Here is a 14,288-nt window from a genome sequence, read left to right on the forward strand (position 1 = left end):
GAAGACAGAGGCAGCGCAGGATGGAGGAGAGGAGGGGGTGAATGGTTTTCATCCCCTCTCAGCCAGGTTCCCCAGCATTTCTCTTCCACCCAGAAGCTGTCCCCTCTCCCTGCCTCCTGCCTTCCTCCTCCTTCCTCTTCCTGCCAGCTCCAGCTAGCACCAGCAGAAAAAAGATGAGAATGAAACACTAACGCAGGAGGGAAGAGGCACCAGTCAGGCTGCCTACAATGAAATGCAGATCCTGCTCTCGTGGCATTTTCCAGCCCTGTCTCTTCTCCTTCTGCAATCCCTTTCCAGCTTCTCTCTCCGTTTCCACAAGGGACTCAGCCTCTTGCTTTCCACCCCAAGTTTCCTGCTGGTGTTTGAGTCATTTTCTCCCCTAGGGCCCATTTCTCATCTCTGTTTGTTTCTTTGTCACCATTTTATGCTCTCTTTGGGCAATATTTCATTTTGCCTTTGTTCTTTGGTTGCCTCCATCTGTCCCTTCAGCCATTCTCCTAAATGTCCTTCTGTTTCCCTCCAGTTTTCTTCAGTAGTCTATATTGTATTTATGAATCTGTTGGGAGATGAAAGCTTCCTTACAGACACAGGCCCTCAGTAAGCTGCAGTTGTCCAAATCTATGCTAAAAGGTTGGCTTTTCCAAACAGATTTATCATTATTTTTCATCTCCAGAGACTTGCAGTGTAAAGGGAACCTTTAGGCAGAAAATGTCTCCAAAAATCACTCTGATTTCGATACAAGCCTTTGGCTTTGTATATCAAATCACACAGGAAAATCCCCAAAGCTTTGCCACCTGGCTTTAGCCCTCTGAAATCCAACAGTGGCTTGTCTCCGGCACAGGAGCTTGAAAGGAGCCTGTCCAGCCTGAGACCAATCCCAAGCAGACGCAATGCCTGCACCCCTCTGGTCCCTGGGGTTCGGGGGGGCACTGCAGACTGGATGGGGATGCACGTGAGCTTGTTGTGCCTCTCAGCAGCACTTTGTAGGAGCCCCATGCTTCACTGGGATGGCAGGAGGACCAGCCTGCACATCACCGGGATGGGGAGATGTGCATTCAGGGCTGTGTGGCTCTCCTGCAAGGGTTTCCATGCTATAAATAGGTCCTGCGAGGATCCCCTTTTAACAAGGGTCTTCCTCTGCAGCAGGAAGCCCGGAAGGGATCGGGAACTAACTGCACAGCCAGGCTCTAAGTGGGCTGAACAAATCATACCATGCAGTTACAAGGAACTTCTCTCCGTGAGTCACAAAATATCTTTCAGGGGTTCTGCTCTCTCTTTTTCTTGCCGTGCTTCCCCTCCCTGCAGCTCTGCTTTGTCTCAGCTGCTGTGCTGAAGGGATATGAATTAACTCCAGCAGCTGTGCATTGTGCCCCAGCTCAGTGCCTTCCTCTCTGCCACATCTGCATCCGTGTGCATTTCAGCCTTGTCTCTGGATTTGTTTGTCAGCAGGACACAGCAGGACCTCCAGGTCTGGGTGGGACTTGCCCTCACTGCTCCCCCCTGTGAACTGCTCCCCGGGCAGGGAGGCTGCTAACAGCTCCGTTGTGCAAAAGCCTGGCTAGCTCACAAGTGACTCCACTTTCCAGAAGCAGCGAAGAAGAGGACAGCCTGTGCCTGCGAGGAGAAGACGAGGGGAGGGGAGAGCTGAGCCACAGCACGTCACAGAGAAACGCAGGTCCCTACCGGCGCTTGCTGCAACCCAAACCAGGCTGTGATGCAATGTAAGACACTGCTCTGACGTCTGTGCTAGAAAACCAGTCCTGCTGCGTCACACCGACCCCTCCAGCCCATCTGTGCCAGCATCTCCCTTCCCCTCCCACCTACCACAGCAAAGATCTCTACAGGCATGCCCTCCAGACCATGCAGAGCATCGACCGAGTCCCTCTCACGACCGGTTGCACCGATTCTGGTAACACAGTCCAGCTCAACAAGGGCACAGAGCATTACATGTCTGCTTGGAAAATCTGTGACCTGATGGCTTACAGCACAGTTGTCTTTCATGTATAGCAAGCTGGCTACTAAGAGGTCCTGCTCAAATCAGGCTGGTTTACATAGAGCCACGCAAGGCACCTGGAAAGGCACCGGGGAAGAAGGGCCCAGCACTGCAAATCCCTGGGGAGAGCATCCTACAGCCAGCCCACATCAACACCTCTCTGTACCGAACTGCTGGGGTGCTACCAGGGTTTTTCCCATCCCAGCACGAGGGAGCTATTGCTCTTTCTCATCTTTAGCTACAAAGCAGTTTGTCCAGCCCTTCCTGCTCAGCAGCTCTGCGCTCCAGCTTTTGAGCCCGACTTGTCTCTACAAAGAGCCCAGACTCGCGTGGAGGCATGATATCACTGTAGGATCTGGGTTACGGGGACATGTCACCACAGCCTACAGCCGAGACTGATAGGGATTTATCTCAGCATCACTCTGGTGCAGGGCTGCCCGCAGTGCTGGCATGCATCCTGCCACAGCCCAGTGGCTGGCAGCAATGCCCTCATCTGGGTGAGACACTGACCTCGAGCGAGGTCCTGGGCTGGAGGGGAGTGGTGACAGCCTATGCCCAGGCCCACCTGAGCAGGACAGCCAGATACAACAAATGGAGAGTGAGAAAACATCTGAACAGCAGTGACACATTTCCCAGGGAATAGATTTCTACACAGCTCCTCCATCCCCCTCTGCACAGACGTGTTGGGTGCCCCCATCTCTGCTGCATACACAAATATTTCCTTTCTCACCCAGCTTCTACCAGAAAGCGAGGAGTATCTCTCCCTGGGCAGTTTGCTTTCAGGGTGCTGCCATCACTAATCCACTGCTGTCCACACCATGGGACTCCCACCCAGGTGACACCGAGCAGTGTCACATCCCGGTCCTGCTGCGCACCCAGTGGGGCTGGCACCATTCACTCCAGCACCAGCATGCTTCAGAGGCAGGATGAGCAATAGGGATTTGGGGGCGATAAGAAATGCTGTTGGCAGCATGGATTTTGGTTGGTCTAATGGTTACAAAACACGAAATATCAAACCGCAGGCTGTCCCTGCCCAGGGATGAACAAACATTTCTTTCCGCCAGAAAGAGAAAAGATTAAGGAGGGATATTTCACACTCGCATACACTTAAGAGGAAAAAATATTTATATGAAGGAGAAAGGACTTGGCAGGGTTTTCCCAGAGGCCCCGTTTGCTGTTTATGCGTTTCTCAGGACGGGGTTGATGTTGCGGAGCCCAGCGGAGGAGCCCGAGCTCCCCCCTGCTGCCGAGGCGGGGGCGCAAGCGGGGGCTGCACACAGGCTGCCTGCAGGGCTGCTGAGAGATCTCGCCGAGGCTGCTGTTGCCCACGCCTGCAGTGAAGTCATGTCTGCGAGACTGCAGGTAGCTCTGGCAGCAGCTGCCGTGGTTTCCTGATGGCACTCATTTGGCACAGCTGGGGACCAGAGCCAGGAGGGGGTGAGCACCAACAGTGCTGGGAAGTGGGCGCTGGGCTCTAAGTACCTCTTAGGACCAAGCCCAAGGTGGGACGTGGTGAGAAATGTTCTCCACTCTGAACGTCTTGTTTTAAAAGGGTGCATGGCAGCTCAGGCTCCCACCGAGATACTGAAGGGCTGAGCCCCTTTTCCAAAGCCCTGCAGCTGGCAGTGGCTCCTGTTCCTAGCTGGAGCTCTCTATCCCTTGAAAGCACAAAGTTACAAAACCATAAACAATTATAATTTGGGCACCTGCCGTGCTTTGGAAGTGCCTGGTGCAATCCCTCCCTGTCCAAGCTGCACTACGACTCCTGTTCTTGTTTCTGGAAAGGAGAAGCCTTGAAACGTGCAGGGCTTGCACTGGCCTTTGCTGCCAACGCTTTCATCATGGTCTTAAGTGGCATAAAGAACGCAAATACTTGTCATTGCAACACGCGGGGCTGGGATCTTGCTTAACATAAAGCATACTTTCTTCACCCCACCTGAGGCAGTGAGAGCAGCAGCACGATAGGGCTGGGCAGCAGGTACCAGAGGAACAGGCTGGGGCTAGGATGTTTTCCCAAAGACCTCTCCAGAAGGATTTTCCGATCCTAATTAGGAGATAAAGCAACCTGAGACAGGCAGGAGACAGCCACCACACTGTGCTACTGTCCCCCGCTCCTGCAGGTCAGAGCATCATTGCTGCTTCACCCCAAGCTCCAAACCAGCACAGCTGGAGGTGCTGCAGGGAAGCTTGCTGAGCCAGGACAAAGAAGCCCCAAGAGGTGTGCAGCTCCCATCGTGGGCACAGTGAGACCTCACCCAGGCAGCTCAGAGGGAGTTTTACGGTCGATCCCTGTATGCACTGCCCATATTTCACATTTCCCATCCCTGGGCTCTGTGCTGGACATCCATGTGCTCCTCCCGGCACTGGGGAAGGCTGGCACCAGAGACCAGCAACAAAGGATTAAAAGCCCAGCTGTCTTCAACCCTGCTTCTTCAGCAGTCCCACTCTGCCACCACATGACTGCGGCTGTTTCAAGTCCAAACAGGCAGCAGAGCAGGTGGACTTTCAAAAAACACTTTACCTACGAGCCCTGGCAGAGGAGATGAAAGCCAGAGAAGCCTTTTCACAGGGCGATGCTGAGCACCCCCAGCTTTCTCAGTGTTTCCAGGTAAGGAGAGCTCACAGCACTGCACAAACGAATGAAATTCTCTGCCACTTGATGCTCCATGTGCCTCCCAGCCCGCACCAGGCAGCTCGGCTTTGTTTTGTGTTTCACAGGAGCCCTGAAGATTCACTGGAAGAGTCTTGGAGAGTATGTGGTAGATACGGCCAGAACAGCTTTAAGCAAGGACACTTGACTACAAGCATACCATAAATACTCTTTATTTAAACACATTGTCAATCAAGAGAACCTGGAATAAATACTCAAACTTCTGAACATACATGTCCTCACCTATGTATCTAGCCAGCACAAAACACCTTTACATTTCCTTGTTTATATACAGATCTATATATCACTGTATATAGATAATAGATATATACACACATATACATATGTATATCAAAATATATATGTACTTGTGCAAAAGTGACCTTACCAAGGACAGTAAACAAGTACGTATTTCCCAATCCACTCTCACTGGCAATATTGCACTGAAGTTCAGTTGTATGCTCCTGCCATCAGGAGAGCGAGAAAACAGGAGAAAAACTGAAATTGCATGCATGGAGAAGCAGCAAATCCACTTTTATCATGATCAATGACATTTGTAAGGGCTTGATGCCCCCTGAAATACCAGGCTTGATTCAGCACCCTTACAGACAGCAATCCCAGCAGATACCCACTGCCAAATCCAGGGGGAATCAGGGTTGTGTCCAGCTCTTACAAATAGATCCCATGACACTTACCAGGAGAGATAACCGCCTCCCAAGCTCTGTGTAAACTTGTTTCCAGCGTGCACAGCTCTGTCTGGACCTGGGCTGTGTTACCATGACCCCAGCCGAGCTGGCTGTACTTTGTTCTGTGGCAGGCAAACAGCCTCAGCACTGCAGCTGAGGGTGCAAGGGGCAGCAGTTGTGTGCCCCAGGGTCTGCCTGAACCACCAGCTGCAGCTCAGACCCCAAGGAACAGCTGTAGAGCATCTCTCAAGAGGCAGAAATGGGCAAACCATTCACTGCCCTGCTCTGCAATATCATGAAAAGCACCTACAGGTTAGCTTGGGTGCCCCTGCAGCTGGAGACAGGGGAGGAATGTCAGTGATAGGAGGGTGTAGCTACCCCAGCTGCCAAACGGGGATGTGTGTTCACTGCAAAACGTTCTCTTTGCCTCCAAAAAAGAAAGGTTAGGGCTAATGCTCACTTTCAAGCAGCTCCAATAAAAGGCTAACCGGGGGAAGATGTGCTCAGCTCTCAGAAAGAGCCAAGCTCTCACACTGAAAGAGACTTTGTTGACAGGGAGATGCCCAACAGTGGCTGTAGTCCTATTCCTGGTCCTGGGAAGCCAAGCACAAGTGCAAAAACAGTGATGAAAGGAACCTTAATCCTTGCAAAACACTGGTCTCGGGGAGCCAGGGGTCACAGCACCTCTCTGCCGAGCACAACATCCAAGGCCAGGGTGGTTTTTCAAAACAGCCCTTGCTGATCTAAACCTGAAGCACCACCCTTGGATACTATGCACACTGCAAACACCAAGCGCAGGCACACAGCTTGGACAAGTTCGCAAATTCACAAAAGACGTGGGTCAGATGAAGTACAAAGTGCTTCCCCCGGGCTGGATGCTCCTACAAATGGCTGGGGAAGGGGCAGCCCCCCTGGCTCCCCCTTCCCACTCTCCCTGTCCTGGGAGACAGCCAGGCTGCTGAGGAAACCTTTGCCTCCCTGCCGCTTTTGAAGGGGTGGCACTTTGTATCTGCTGACAGAGAGCAGAGTAGGGAACGTGGAAGGCAGGACGTCCTCCCCCCTGCCAGAGGAATGAACATGCTCATAAACTCATCTCCTTGGGAAATGGATTCATCATACCAGTTAACACAAACACGCAGAGGCAGGGGACTGGCAAAGGCAGGGGAGGAAAGCCTTTCCCTGAGCCAGTGCGGGTGATCTGGGCTCCTGGCAGCTGAGCATTGTAACATCAGAAGGGCAAGAGATGCTAGGAGCGAGACTGCAGCCTGCTGTTTACTCCTAGCCAGCCCTGTCAATGCCCTCCCCTCTACAGCAAAAACATGTCCCTTATAGTAAATAAATACATAAATAAGCCCTTTGAAAAGCACAGTGGCCGTGATGTGGCAGGGCTGAAGAGCACGGCGTGTGCCTGCTCGCACACCCACTCCGCAGGAGCGGGGCTCTCCTTTCTGCACTACTAAGCCCTGGCCTATTTTCAAACATTTGGGAGGATTTGGTAACTTAAGTCTCTTCCCTCCCTCCCTGCCATACCCAGCGCCTGGGCAGTGCCCTCAGGCAGGGCTCCCACGCTGTCCTCAACCAGAGGAGAAGCCCACACGGTCTGGACCTGACTCCACAGGCTCCGTGAGCCCCCCGGCACCCCACAGATTTGCAGACCCCACCAGGCAGAGATCTGTGCCAGCCTGCTCCCCCTGTGCTGCTCCCCTTGCACAGCAGATTGTATTTCAAGACCTAGGCTTCCCTGAAAGCAAAAGGTCTCCAGCAATGCTCCCAAGAGGCAAAGGACTGACAGAACTCACGACACTCTGCCCGCTGTGCTGGATGAAGCCAAGACAACTCCTGATGTGGAAGCTGCAGCTGCCAGAGCAGGGCCACTTGCAGCAAGGACAGGATTTTTAACACAAAAGCTGCATTTGTGACACTCATCTTGAGCAAGACATTAAAAGCAGTAACAACCTGTCTGACTGCGGCTGAAAGGGTGAACGTACCGCAGTGCAAAGCTCCAGTCTGTGGAGCCTGCCCATGTCCTGCACCATTTGTAAGGTACAAACCAGCAGCACTGAAGGCAGCCTGGTCAGTTTGCAGTTAGAATCGGGTATTTCAGCACAGTGACTGTCCTCTAATGAAGTCACTGCTGTGTTTTCTCAGTTGTACTTAACCTGAGTCAACCCTCTGCTTGTGTAAATCCCAAGTACCCTAAAATCACTGTAAGCGGTTCATGTCTGGACTTAAATGTTCTATTTTTGAATGCCTAGCATACATCTATAAAATTTTTTATTACAAAATATTTTAATAGGCAAAAGGATTCCTTTATACAGCTTATCTTTGCAACCCTGGAACAGGAAAGGTTTGTCATGTTTGGCTTTGCTCGTGCCACAATATTTTGTCCTCAATTATTTCTCTTTTGGTTCCCGCTGCCTCCAGAACTGAGCAGTTTATATTGTACCTGTTTCCCTAGTGTTGCCTTAGAGGAACGAAATCAGTTCTTTAACACTCAGACCGCGTTGCAAGCCTGAGGTTTCCTAACACTGCAACTGAGCACTGCAATACAGAGATCAACAGACAGACGTCCCCTGTCCCTTCCACCTCTGTGTGCTGGGCACTGCACGGGTTCTGCAGCTAGCCATCGCTTGTCTCTCAGCTCTGGCCACGTACAGCTCCATCTGATCTGTGAATATAACCAGCCGGGCAAGCAGAGTAATTATTTGGACAATAAAATCCTGGTCCACAACACATGCTATTGAAATGCAAACAGTAATTAATAATGGTAAAAATACGCAGAGCCACTGAGACGTGGGCACCGGGTTTCTCCCGGCCCTGCCTTGGCACGGGACCTCCTCCCGCTGCGCTCCTGCTACAGCCTGCATTTCCCCAGATTTACGACGGGGGAAATCGATCATGACAATCAAGAGGTTAATTTTCACTTCCCCCAGAGCGCTACATGACAATCATGAGCTGCACTGAACTGAGTGTGCCTCTAACCCACGCGGGGCACCTACACCGACCCCGCAGCACAGGGCCCTTCCTTTCAGCCCTGGTACAGTAGGAAACCAGAAGCACCTGACCCCGCACAGCCCGTTAATGTGTCCTGTTAATGTGTATCTGAGGAGCAAATGTTTTTGCAGACCGGGGGCCTCTTCCTCCCAGCAGTCACACACCGTACCGTGCCATCACGCCCCTCGTTTGCTCAGGTGGCTCACAGTGTGATTTCAAAGCTGAACTTGGTTTAAAAGCTGAACGCAAGGGAGTTGGGGTGTGCTGGGGCACTGCTGATGGCCTCACCAAGGAGGGCACGGGCAGGCACGGCGTAAGTGCTGGCAGCAAGAGGCTGGAGGGATGAGCGCTCTTGGGCACATGCCCTGCCTCTGTGTACTGAGAGCTGGAAAGGCTGCAACGGAGCTGAGCCAGCACCCATCACAGCACCAGAAAAGGATTGGGCTGTTACAGCTCTTCGCCCTTCCCAGCACCCTTTCCAAGCAGGATCGGGACCGCTTTGGGAAAGATAGAAGGGAGCACCGGGAGATCCCGTACTCCTTCCCCACAAAAGCCGGGTGGGGCTTTATCATGAGGAGTGCCGAGAGCTCAGGGATGAGCCTGCTGCTGCCCTGCACCTTGCAGCACCTCTCCTGCCCCACACTGTCCCTACAGGGGTGATTCCCCCTCCAGTGCTCCCTGGGGCTGCCTGTTTGAGTGCCAGTGCTCTGGGCAAGTCCTTCCCAGGGCTGCAAAGGGAGCCGTGGTCACAGAGGGACTGCAGAGGTGGGCAGGCAGAAATCTCGCTCCCTCCCTGGCCAACCCAGGACAGCACAAGCTGCTTCCTTGCAGCACTGCCCCCCCCCACAGCAGCTCAAGCAAAACCCCTGGAGCTCAGGGCAGGTGCCTGGAACTGCATGGGGAGGAGAAGAGCCCCCCACATGCAGTGCCCGAGCATCCCTCCCACAGGATACCACAGCGTGCCAATCTATTTCTCCTCCATCTCCCCCAAGTTTTTTTTGGAAGACACCACACTTTCACTCCCTCCTCGGGTCCCCCCTTTCAAACAGCAGCTGAGGGTGAAGGCAAGGGGGGAGCCCCATTTTCCCAGCCCTGTTGCTGCTCTCCTCCAGTTTGGGGCTGTCTAAGAAGCCCTCAGCAACACAGCCCCTGCCCTGTCCCATCCCACAGCCTGCACCTGCCCGCTCCTGTCTGCGTGCCCCTGACAGCTCCGTGCACCCGCCGCCAAGTTTTGCAACCCGGGAACAAAATGCAAAGCCTGCTGCAAGGGGAAAAAAACCCTTAACAAACAAACAAACCTAAAGCCATCCCGCGGCCAGAGCTGTGCTTCCAGTCTGTCAGCCCTCTGCAACAAAGTAAGGAAGCCCTCCTCCCTGCCCACCTCCTCGGGCTCTGTATCATTTGAGACCTGAAGTTAAACAAACCGGGCAGTTAAAAGCTTTGGCTGCAGTCCACAAAAGGTCAGTCTGTGACTGTGACAGCATCTCACCCAGCTTCCCAGTACCACATTCTTGAGCCCCACAGTCACAGTCCCACATTCTGGGCAAAGAGTCCGTTTATTTCTATCATTATTTCAGCAAAAACTCCTACAGCACTTGGCAGAAGATGCATTCGTTGTTTCTGGGAGTTGTTTAAACTGTCCCACGGACAGCAGTAGCTGCGGGTCAGACACAGCTGACCGGGTTACACACAGCCCTGGTCCTAAGTACCCCTTCCGTGGGGAATTAGGCACAGGGTGCCCTCTCTGCTGGGCTGGGCAGCGCTGGGAGCACAGGGCTCCTCCAGCAGCCACCCGGCTGCTCACACTCTGGCCATGAGGTAGTTCAACATCAGACACCGTCAGGAAGTTCCGTTCCTCCTGGGATGAGCTTTCTGCACAGCCTTAAAATACCACACACCCCCCTCCGCTCCCCCCGGCTCAAGGGACCTAAATAGGTTTCTTCTGCGAGCAGCCAGCCTGCCCGAGCCTCCCCGGGGCAGCCTCCCACCTGCCTGCAGAAGGTTTGCTGAGTTTTAGGTTTCTTGCAGCCTCTGGGTTTTAGGGGTGCTTTAGATGAGGATCGATATTATTCTTGGGGGTTTTGTTTCTCCTTACAGAGGGAAAGGCTCATCTTTATAACCAGCGTGCCACACCAGAGCCCATCGCGTCTCGAAGCTACCCGCTAGGCACAGTACCTTTGCAGTGCAAAAAGCCCTCGGGGTTAGGGAAGGAGCCCTCTTCGCAGAGCAGCTCACAGGTTTTATCCGGTGCCAGGGGGTAGCCGTTGTCCTCCTCGTTGTAGTCGCTCCTGCCGTTGCTGTTTGAGTAGCCGTTGGCATACATCTTCAGGGCAGACCTGCGGAGGCACAGGAGCTCCTGGAAGGCATACCTGAAGTCCGGGCTGCGGCAGTAGATCAAAGGGTTGAAGGCAGAGTTGACGTAGCCCAGCCAGTTCAAGAGGATGTACACGTACTTGGGTATGATGTCGTCCTGGATGACATGCACGATGTTGACGATGAAGAAGGGCAGCCAGCACAGCGTGAAGGTGCCCATGATGATGCCCAGGGTCTTCAGGGCTTTGTGCTCCTTCAGGAAGAACTTGGAGGAACGGCGGTGCCCAGCTCGCCCGTTCTGGTCCTGCTCCTTGTTCTGGGTGTGAAATCTCCCCTCACTCTTGTCTATCTTCTGCAGCTGCTTCTTGGCCACCTGGAAGACCCTGGCGTACACAAATACCATGACCACGAGTGGCAAGTAGAAGGAGATGATGGAGGAAGCAATAGCGTAGGCTTGGTTGGTGAAGAAGTCACAGCATGTGTCCTTCTCATAGCAGAGGATGGCCTCGACACGGTCTGCCCGGTACCAGTGCATCTGGATGGGCAGGAAGGAGGTGAGGGCTGACACCACCCACACCACCAAGATGACCACGCGCGCCTTGCTCTTGGTCAGCAGGCTCTGATACTTGAACGGGGAGGTGATGGCGAAGTACCGGTCCACAGCAATGACGCAGAGGGTCTCGATGCTGGCCGTGACGCAGAGCACATCCAGGGATGTCCAGAACTCGCACCAGAAGTTCCCAAACTTCCACATCTCCATGATGATGTGGCTGGCGCCGAAGGGCACCACAGCCAGCCCCATCACCAGGTCAGCGCAGGCCAGCGAGGTGATGAAGTAGTTGGTGACAGTCTGCAGGCGCTGAAACCGGGCGATGGCCGTGATCACCAGCACGTTACCGAAGACGATGGCCAGCACGATGAGCGACATGAGGATCCCCATGCCCACCATCCACACGTCCCGCGACACCGTGGGGTCTGCGGTGCTCTGGTTGGCACTGCCGTTGCCACCGGGCAGCTCGGTGCCCGCCACCCCCATGACACCCCCCCCAACGACCCACCCCTCTCCCCGGGCAGGCGGCGGGGGCTTTTCCCTAGGGCTGTGCCGCCGCGGGGCTGCTCATAGGGGACAGCAGGTGCGGGACGGGCTGGGTGCCGGGGTGCGCTGCGCTGCGGTGCTGTGAGCGCTGCGCCCCGGTGCGCTCCGCTCCCGTCCCGCCGCTCCGCGCCGCGCCCGCCCGACTGCCCCGCGCCCCTCCGGCGCCGCCGAATTTATAGCGGCCCCCGCCGTGACATCAGCCCCGCCGCAGCCAATAGCAGCCCGCGCCGCGCCTCCTCGCGCGCACCTCGCGCCCCCCCAGGTCCCCACTCCGGTCCGCCCCCGGCCCCACGCGTGTCCCCGCCCCGCGCGCGCACCCAGGGGTCCCCCGCGTGGGGCGGCCCCGAGGTGCCCCCTGCTTGTCCCGCGGCTGCTCGCGGCCCCGTGGTGGCCCCGCGCTGCCCCGTAGTGGCCCCGCGCCGCCCCGTGGGGGCCCCACGCCCACGCGTGCTCCTTGCTGCGGGGTGGCCCTGTGCTTCCCGCCCCTACGCGCTCCCAGCCCTGTCCCCGTGCCTGACACCCACGGGTGCCACGCACCACGGGCGCTCCCTGCCTCGGGGTGTCCCCACACCCTCTGCCCCACTCGTGTTCCACGCCACCCGGGGGTCCCCACAGTCCACCCGTGTGCCCCGTGTGCTCCCCGATCTGGGCTGTTCCCAGGCCAAGTGGCACCAGGAGGGTCCCCACGGTGCTCTCAAAAACTGTGTCCTCAGCTGGGCACGGGGTTCTGGCCCCCCTGAGAGCCCCCACCCGCCTGGTGATGCTCTGTGCCAGGGTGGCACCAGGTCCTTCAGCCCTCCCAGCACCCAGCCCAGCACCGCAGCCCTACAACCGAGGTATTTGGGGTCACATCTGAGCGCTGGAGCTGCAGCCTGGCCCCAAAAACCCAGGGCTGGCTAAGGGCACAGGGGCTGTGCGACTGCTGCGCGCTGTGCTCTGCCACGCCGCAGCCAGGCATGTGTTTAACCCCGGCCACCATCACAAGTATTTCCCTCCAAAGCAAACAAATTTGCTAAATAAGGACTTAGGAATCCTGCAAACTTCCTTTCAACCCAACAAGAGATAATGTTGCCACTGGAGTTTCATTTCTGCCCATCGCTCGGCACTGAAATCTCCCCCCCCTGGTGCTGGTCTCCCACAGACTCATCCTGCTGCCTGCAGGCCCTGGGGGCTTGCAGAGGTGCCAGCGGGGCCCGAGGGCTGTGCTTGGCACTGCTGCTAGCCCTGTGCCACAGAAAGGGAGAAGAGAAAGCGTCGCCTCCACATTTACCCCCTGCTACCAGCTGCACCAGCAGCGGCTGCAGCTCAGCGCCCTGGCTGCTGCACTGGGCTAGCAGCAAGGCAGGGAGGGTGGCTGCTGCCTCTGTCAGCAATTAAGTAGTTACTGCTGCTGAATCTTGATCGAAACGCGTTGGCTGCCAGGGTCTGAAGGGGTTCTGTGAGGCTCCCTCACTTTTTTCCAGAGGAGCGCAGCGCTGCGGTGCCGAGCAGCCCTCCCTCAGCCCCGCTAGGTGTCCGTGGCTTCGCGCCGCCTCAGCCCGGGCTATTTATAGAGGAGAGCCGGGTGGAGGAGAGGAAGTTTTGTGGTTTAAGACAGAGGGGCAAACGAGGTGTTGGAATCAGGAAATAAGATGAGAGGCAGTTTCAGCAGTGTGAGCGCTCTGTCTCGACGGGGATCTGCCTTAACTAGTGGCTTCCCACGCGCTGCTTCTGCGTCTGCACGCTCCTGAGGTTTTAAAAGTGAAGAGAGGAGAGCAGAGCATCGCAGGCACCTCTTCCCACGGCAGGCAGGTGCAGGCTTCAGGAAATGGGTATTCGGGGGAGCCAAGTGTTCAGGGGAACACTGATGACCGCAGCTAATTACCACGAGTTTCCACTGCCTGCTACTGAGATAAACAGGCTGTACGTTCATGCAGGAGGTACAACTGTAACCAGCTGCTGTACGCCTGTAGCTCTCCTTTGGCTTTCGCGGACTTTGCAGCAGCTGAGGGTGAGGTCTGCACACAAATGCAGGCTGGTTCAGCACCTGCTGGGTGCCCTGCCTGCACCCTGCTCCCTGCATGCAGGTCCTTGCACTCCCTCAGGGGCCAGTAGCACGCACCTTGCAGGGGATGCAAAACAAGAAACTGCTGGGAAAATGAAGGTATGGATCAGGTGTGGTATTAGGGGAGCAGAGCAGGGAAGGAGAAGTGGGAGGTGTGGGAGCTACATGTCGTACTTAGCTCACTGTTCAACCCTCTTTTTAAAGACCTGATCAGAAAACGCTAGCAAAAGATCCAGGCAAGCTGCTGGTAAGAACCTGGCAGGTGTGCCGGGCTCTTTCTTGTGGGTTGTGCTAACTTCTGGGGATGCTCTAATGCTAAATCAAAGCTTTCAGAAAGCATTGGCTTTCTATCCTAACAGATGTGCCAATGCTCATCCTCGCAAGAAGCACTGAGTCTTGAAAGGAGGAGAAGCAAGTTTGGGAACTTAGTACAAAATACACTAACTCTGGGGCAGTCAAAGCTCAGTTCTGTCCTGCACGTCCCTGGTAACAGTCCCACATCCTCTCCCAGA

General features: G+C 55.3%; 1 protein-coding gene across 1 annotated transcript in view; it reads right to left on the minus strand.

The window, feature by feature from the left end:
- ADRB2 (adrenoceptor beta 2) overlaps window positions 1–11,672 on the minus strand; it is a gene marked incomplete at its 5' end in the record, with an annotated part of 31,623 nt that extends 19,951 nt beyond the window's left edge. Inside the window, one exon of the mRNA XM_084295052.1 lies at window positions 10,499–11,672. Coding sequence (XP_084151178.1) covers window positions 10,499–11,672 — 1,174 coding nt within the window. The remainder of the gene's footprint in view (window positions 1–10,498) is intronic.
- Between the last annotated feature and the right edge of the window lie 2,616 nt (window positions 11,673–14,288).

The sequence above is a fragment of the Netta rufina genome (genome assembly GCF_964035555.1).
Source record: "Netta rufina genome assembly, chromosome: 14".
In the NCBI taxonomy this organism is placed as follows: domain Eukaryota; kingdom Metazoa; phylum Chordata; class Aves; order Anseriformes; family Anatidae; genus Netta; species Netta rufina.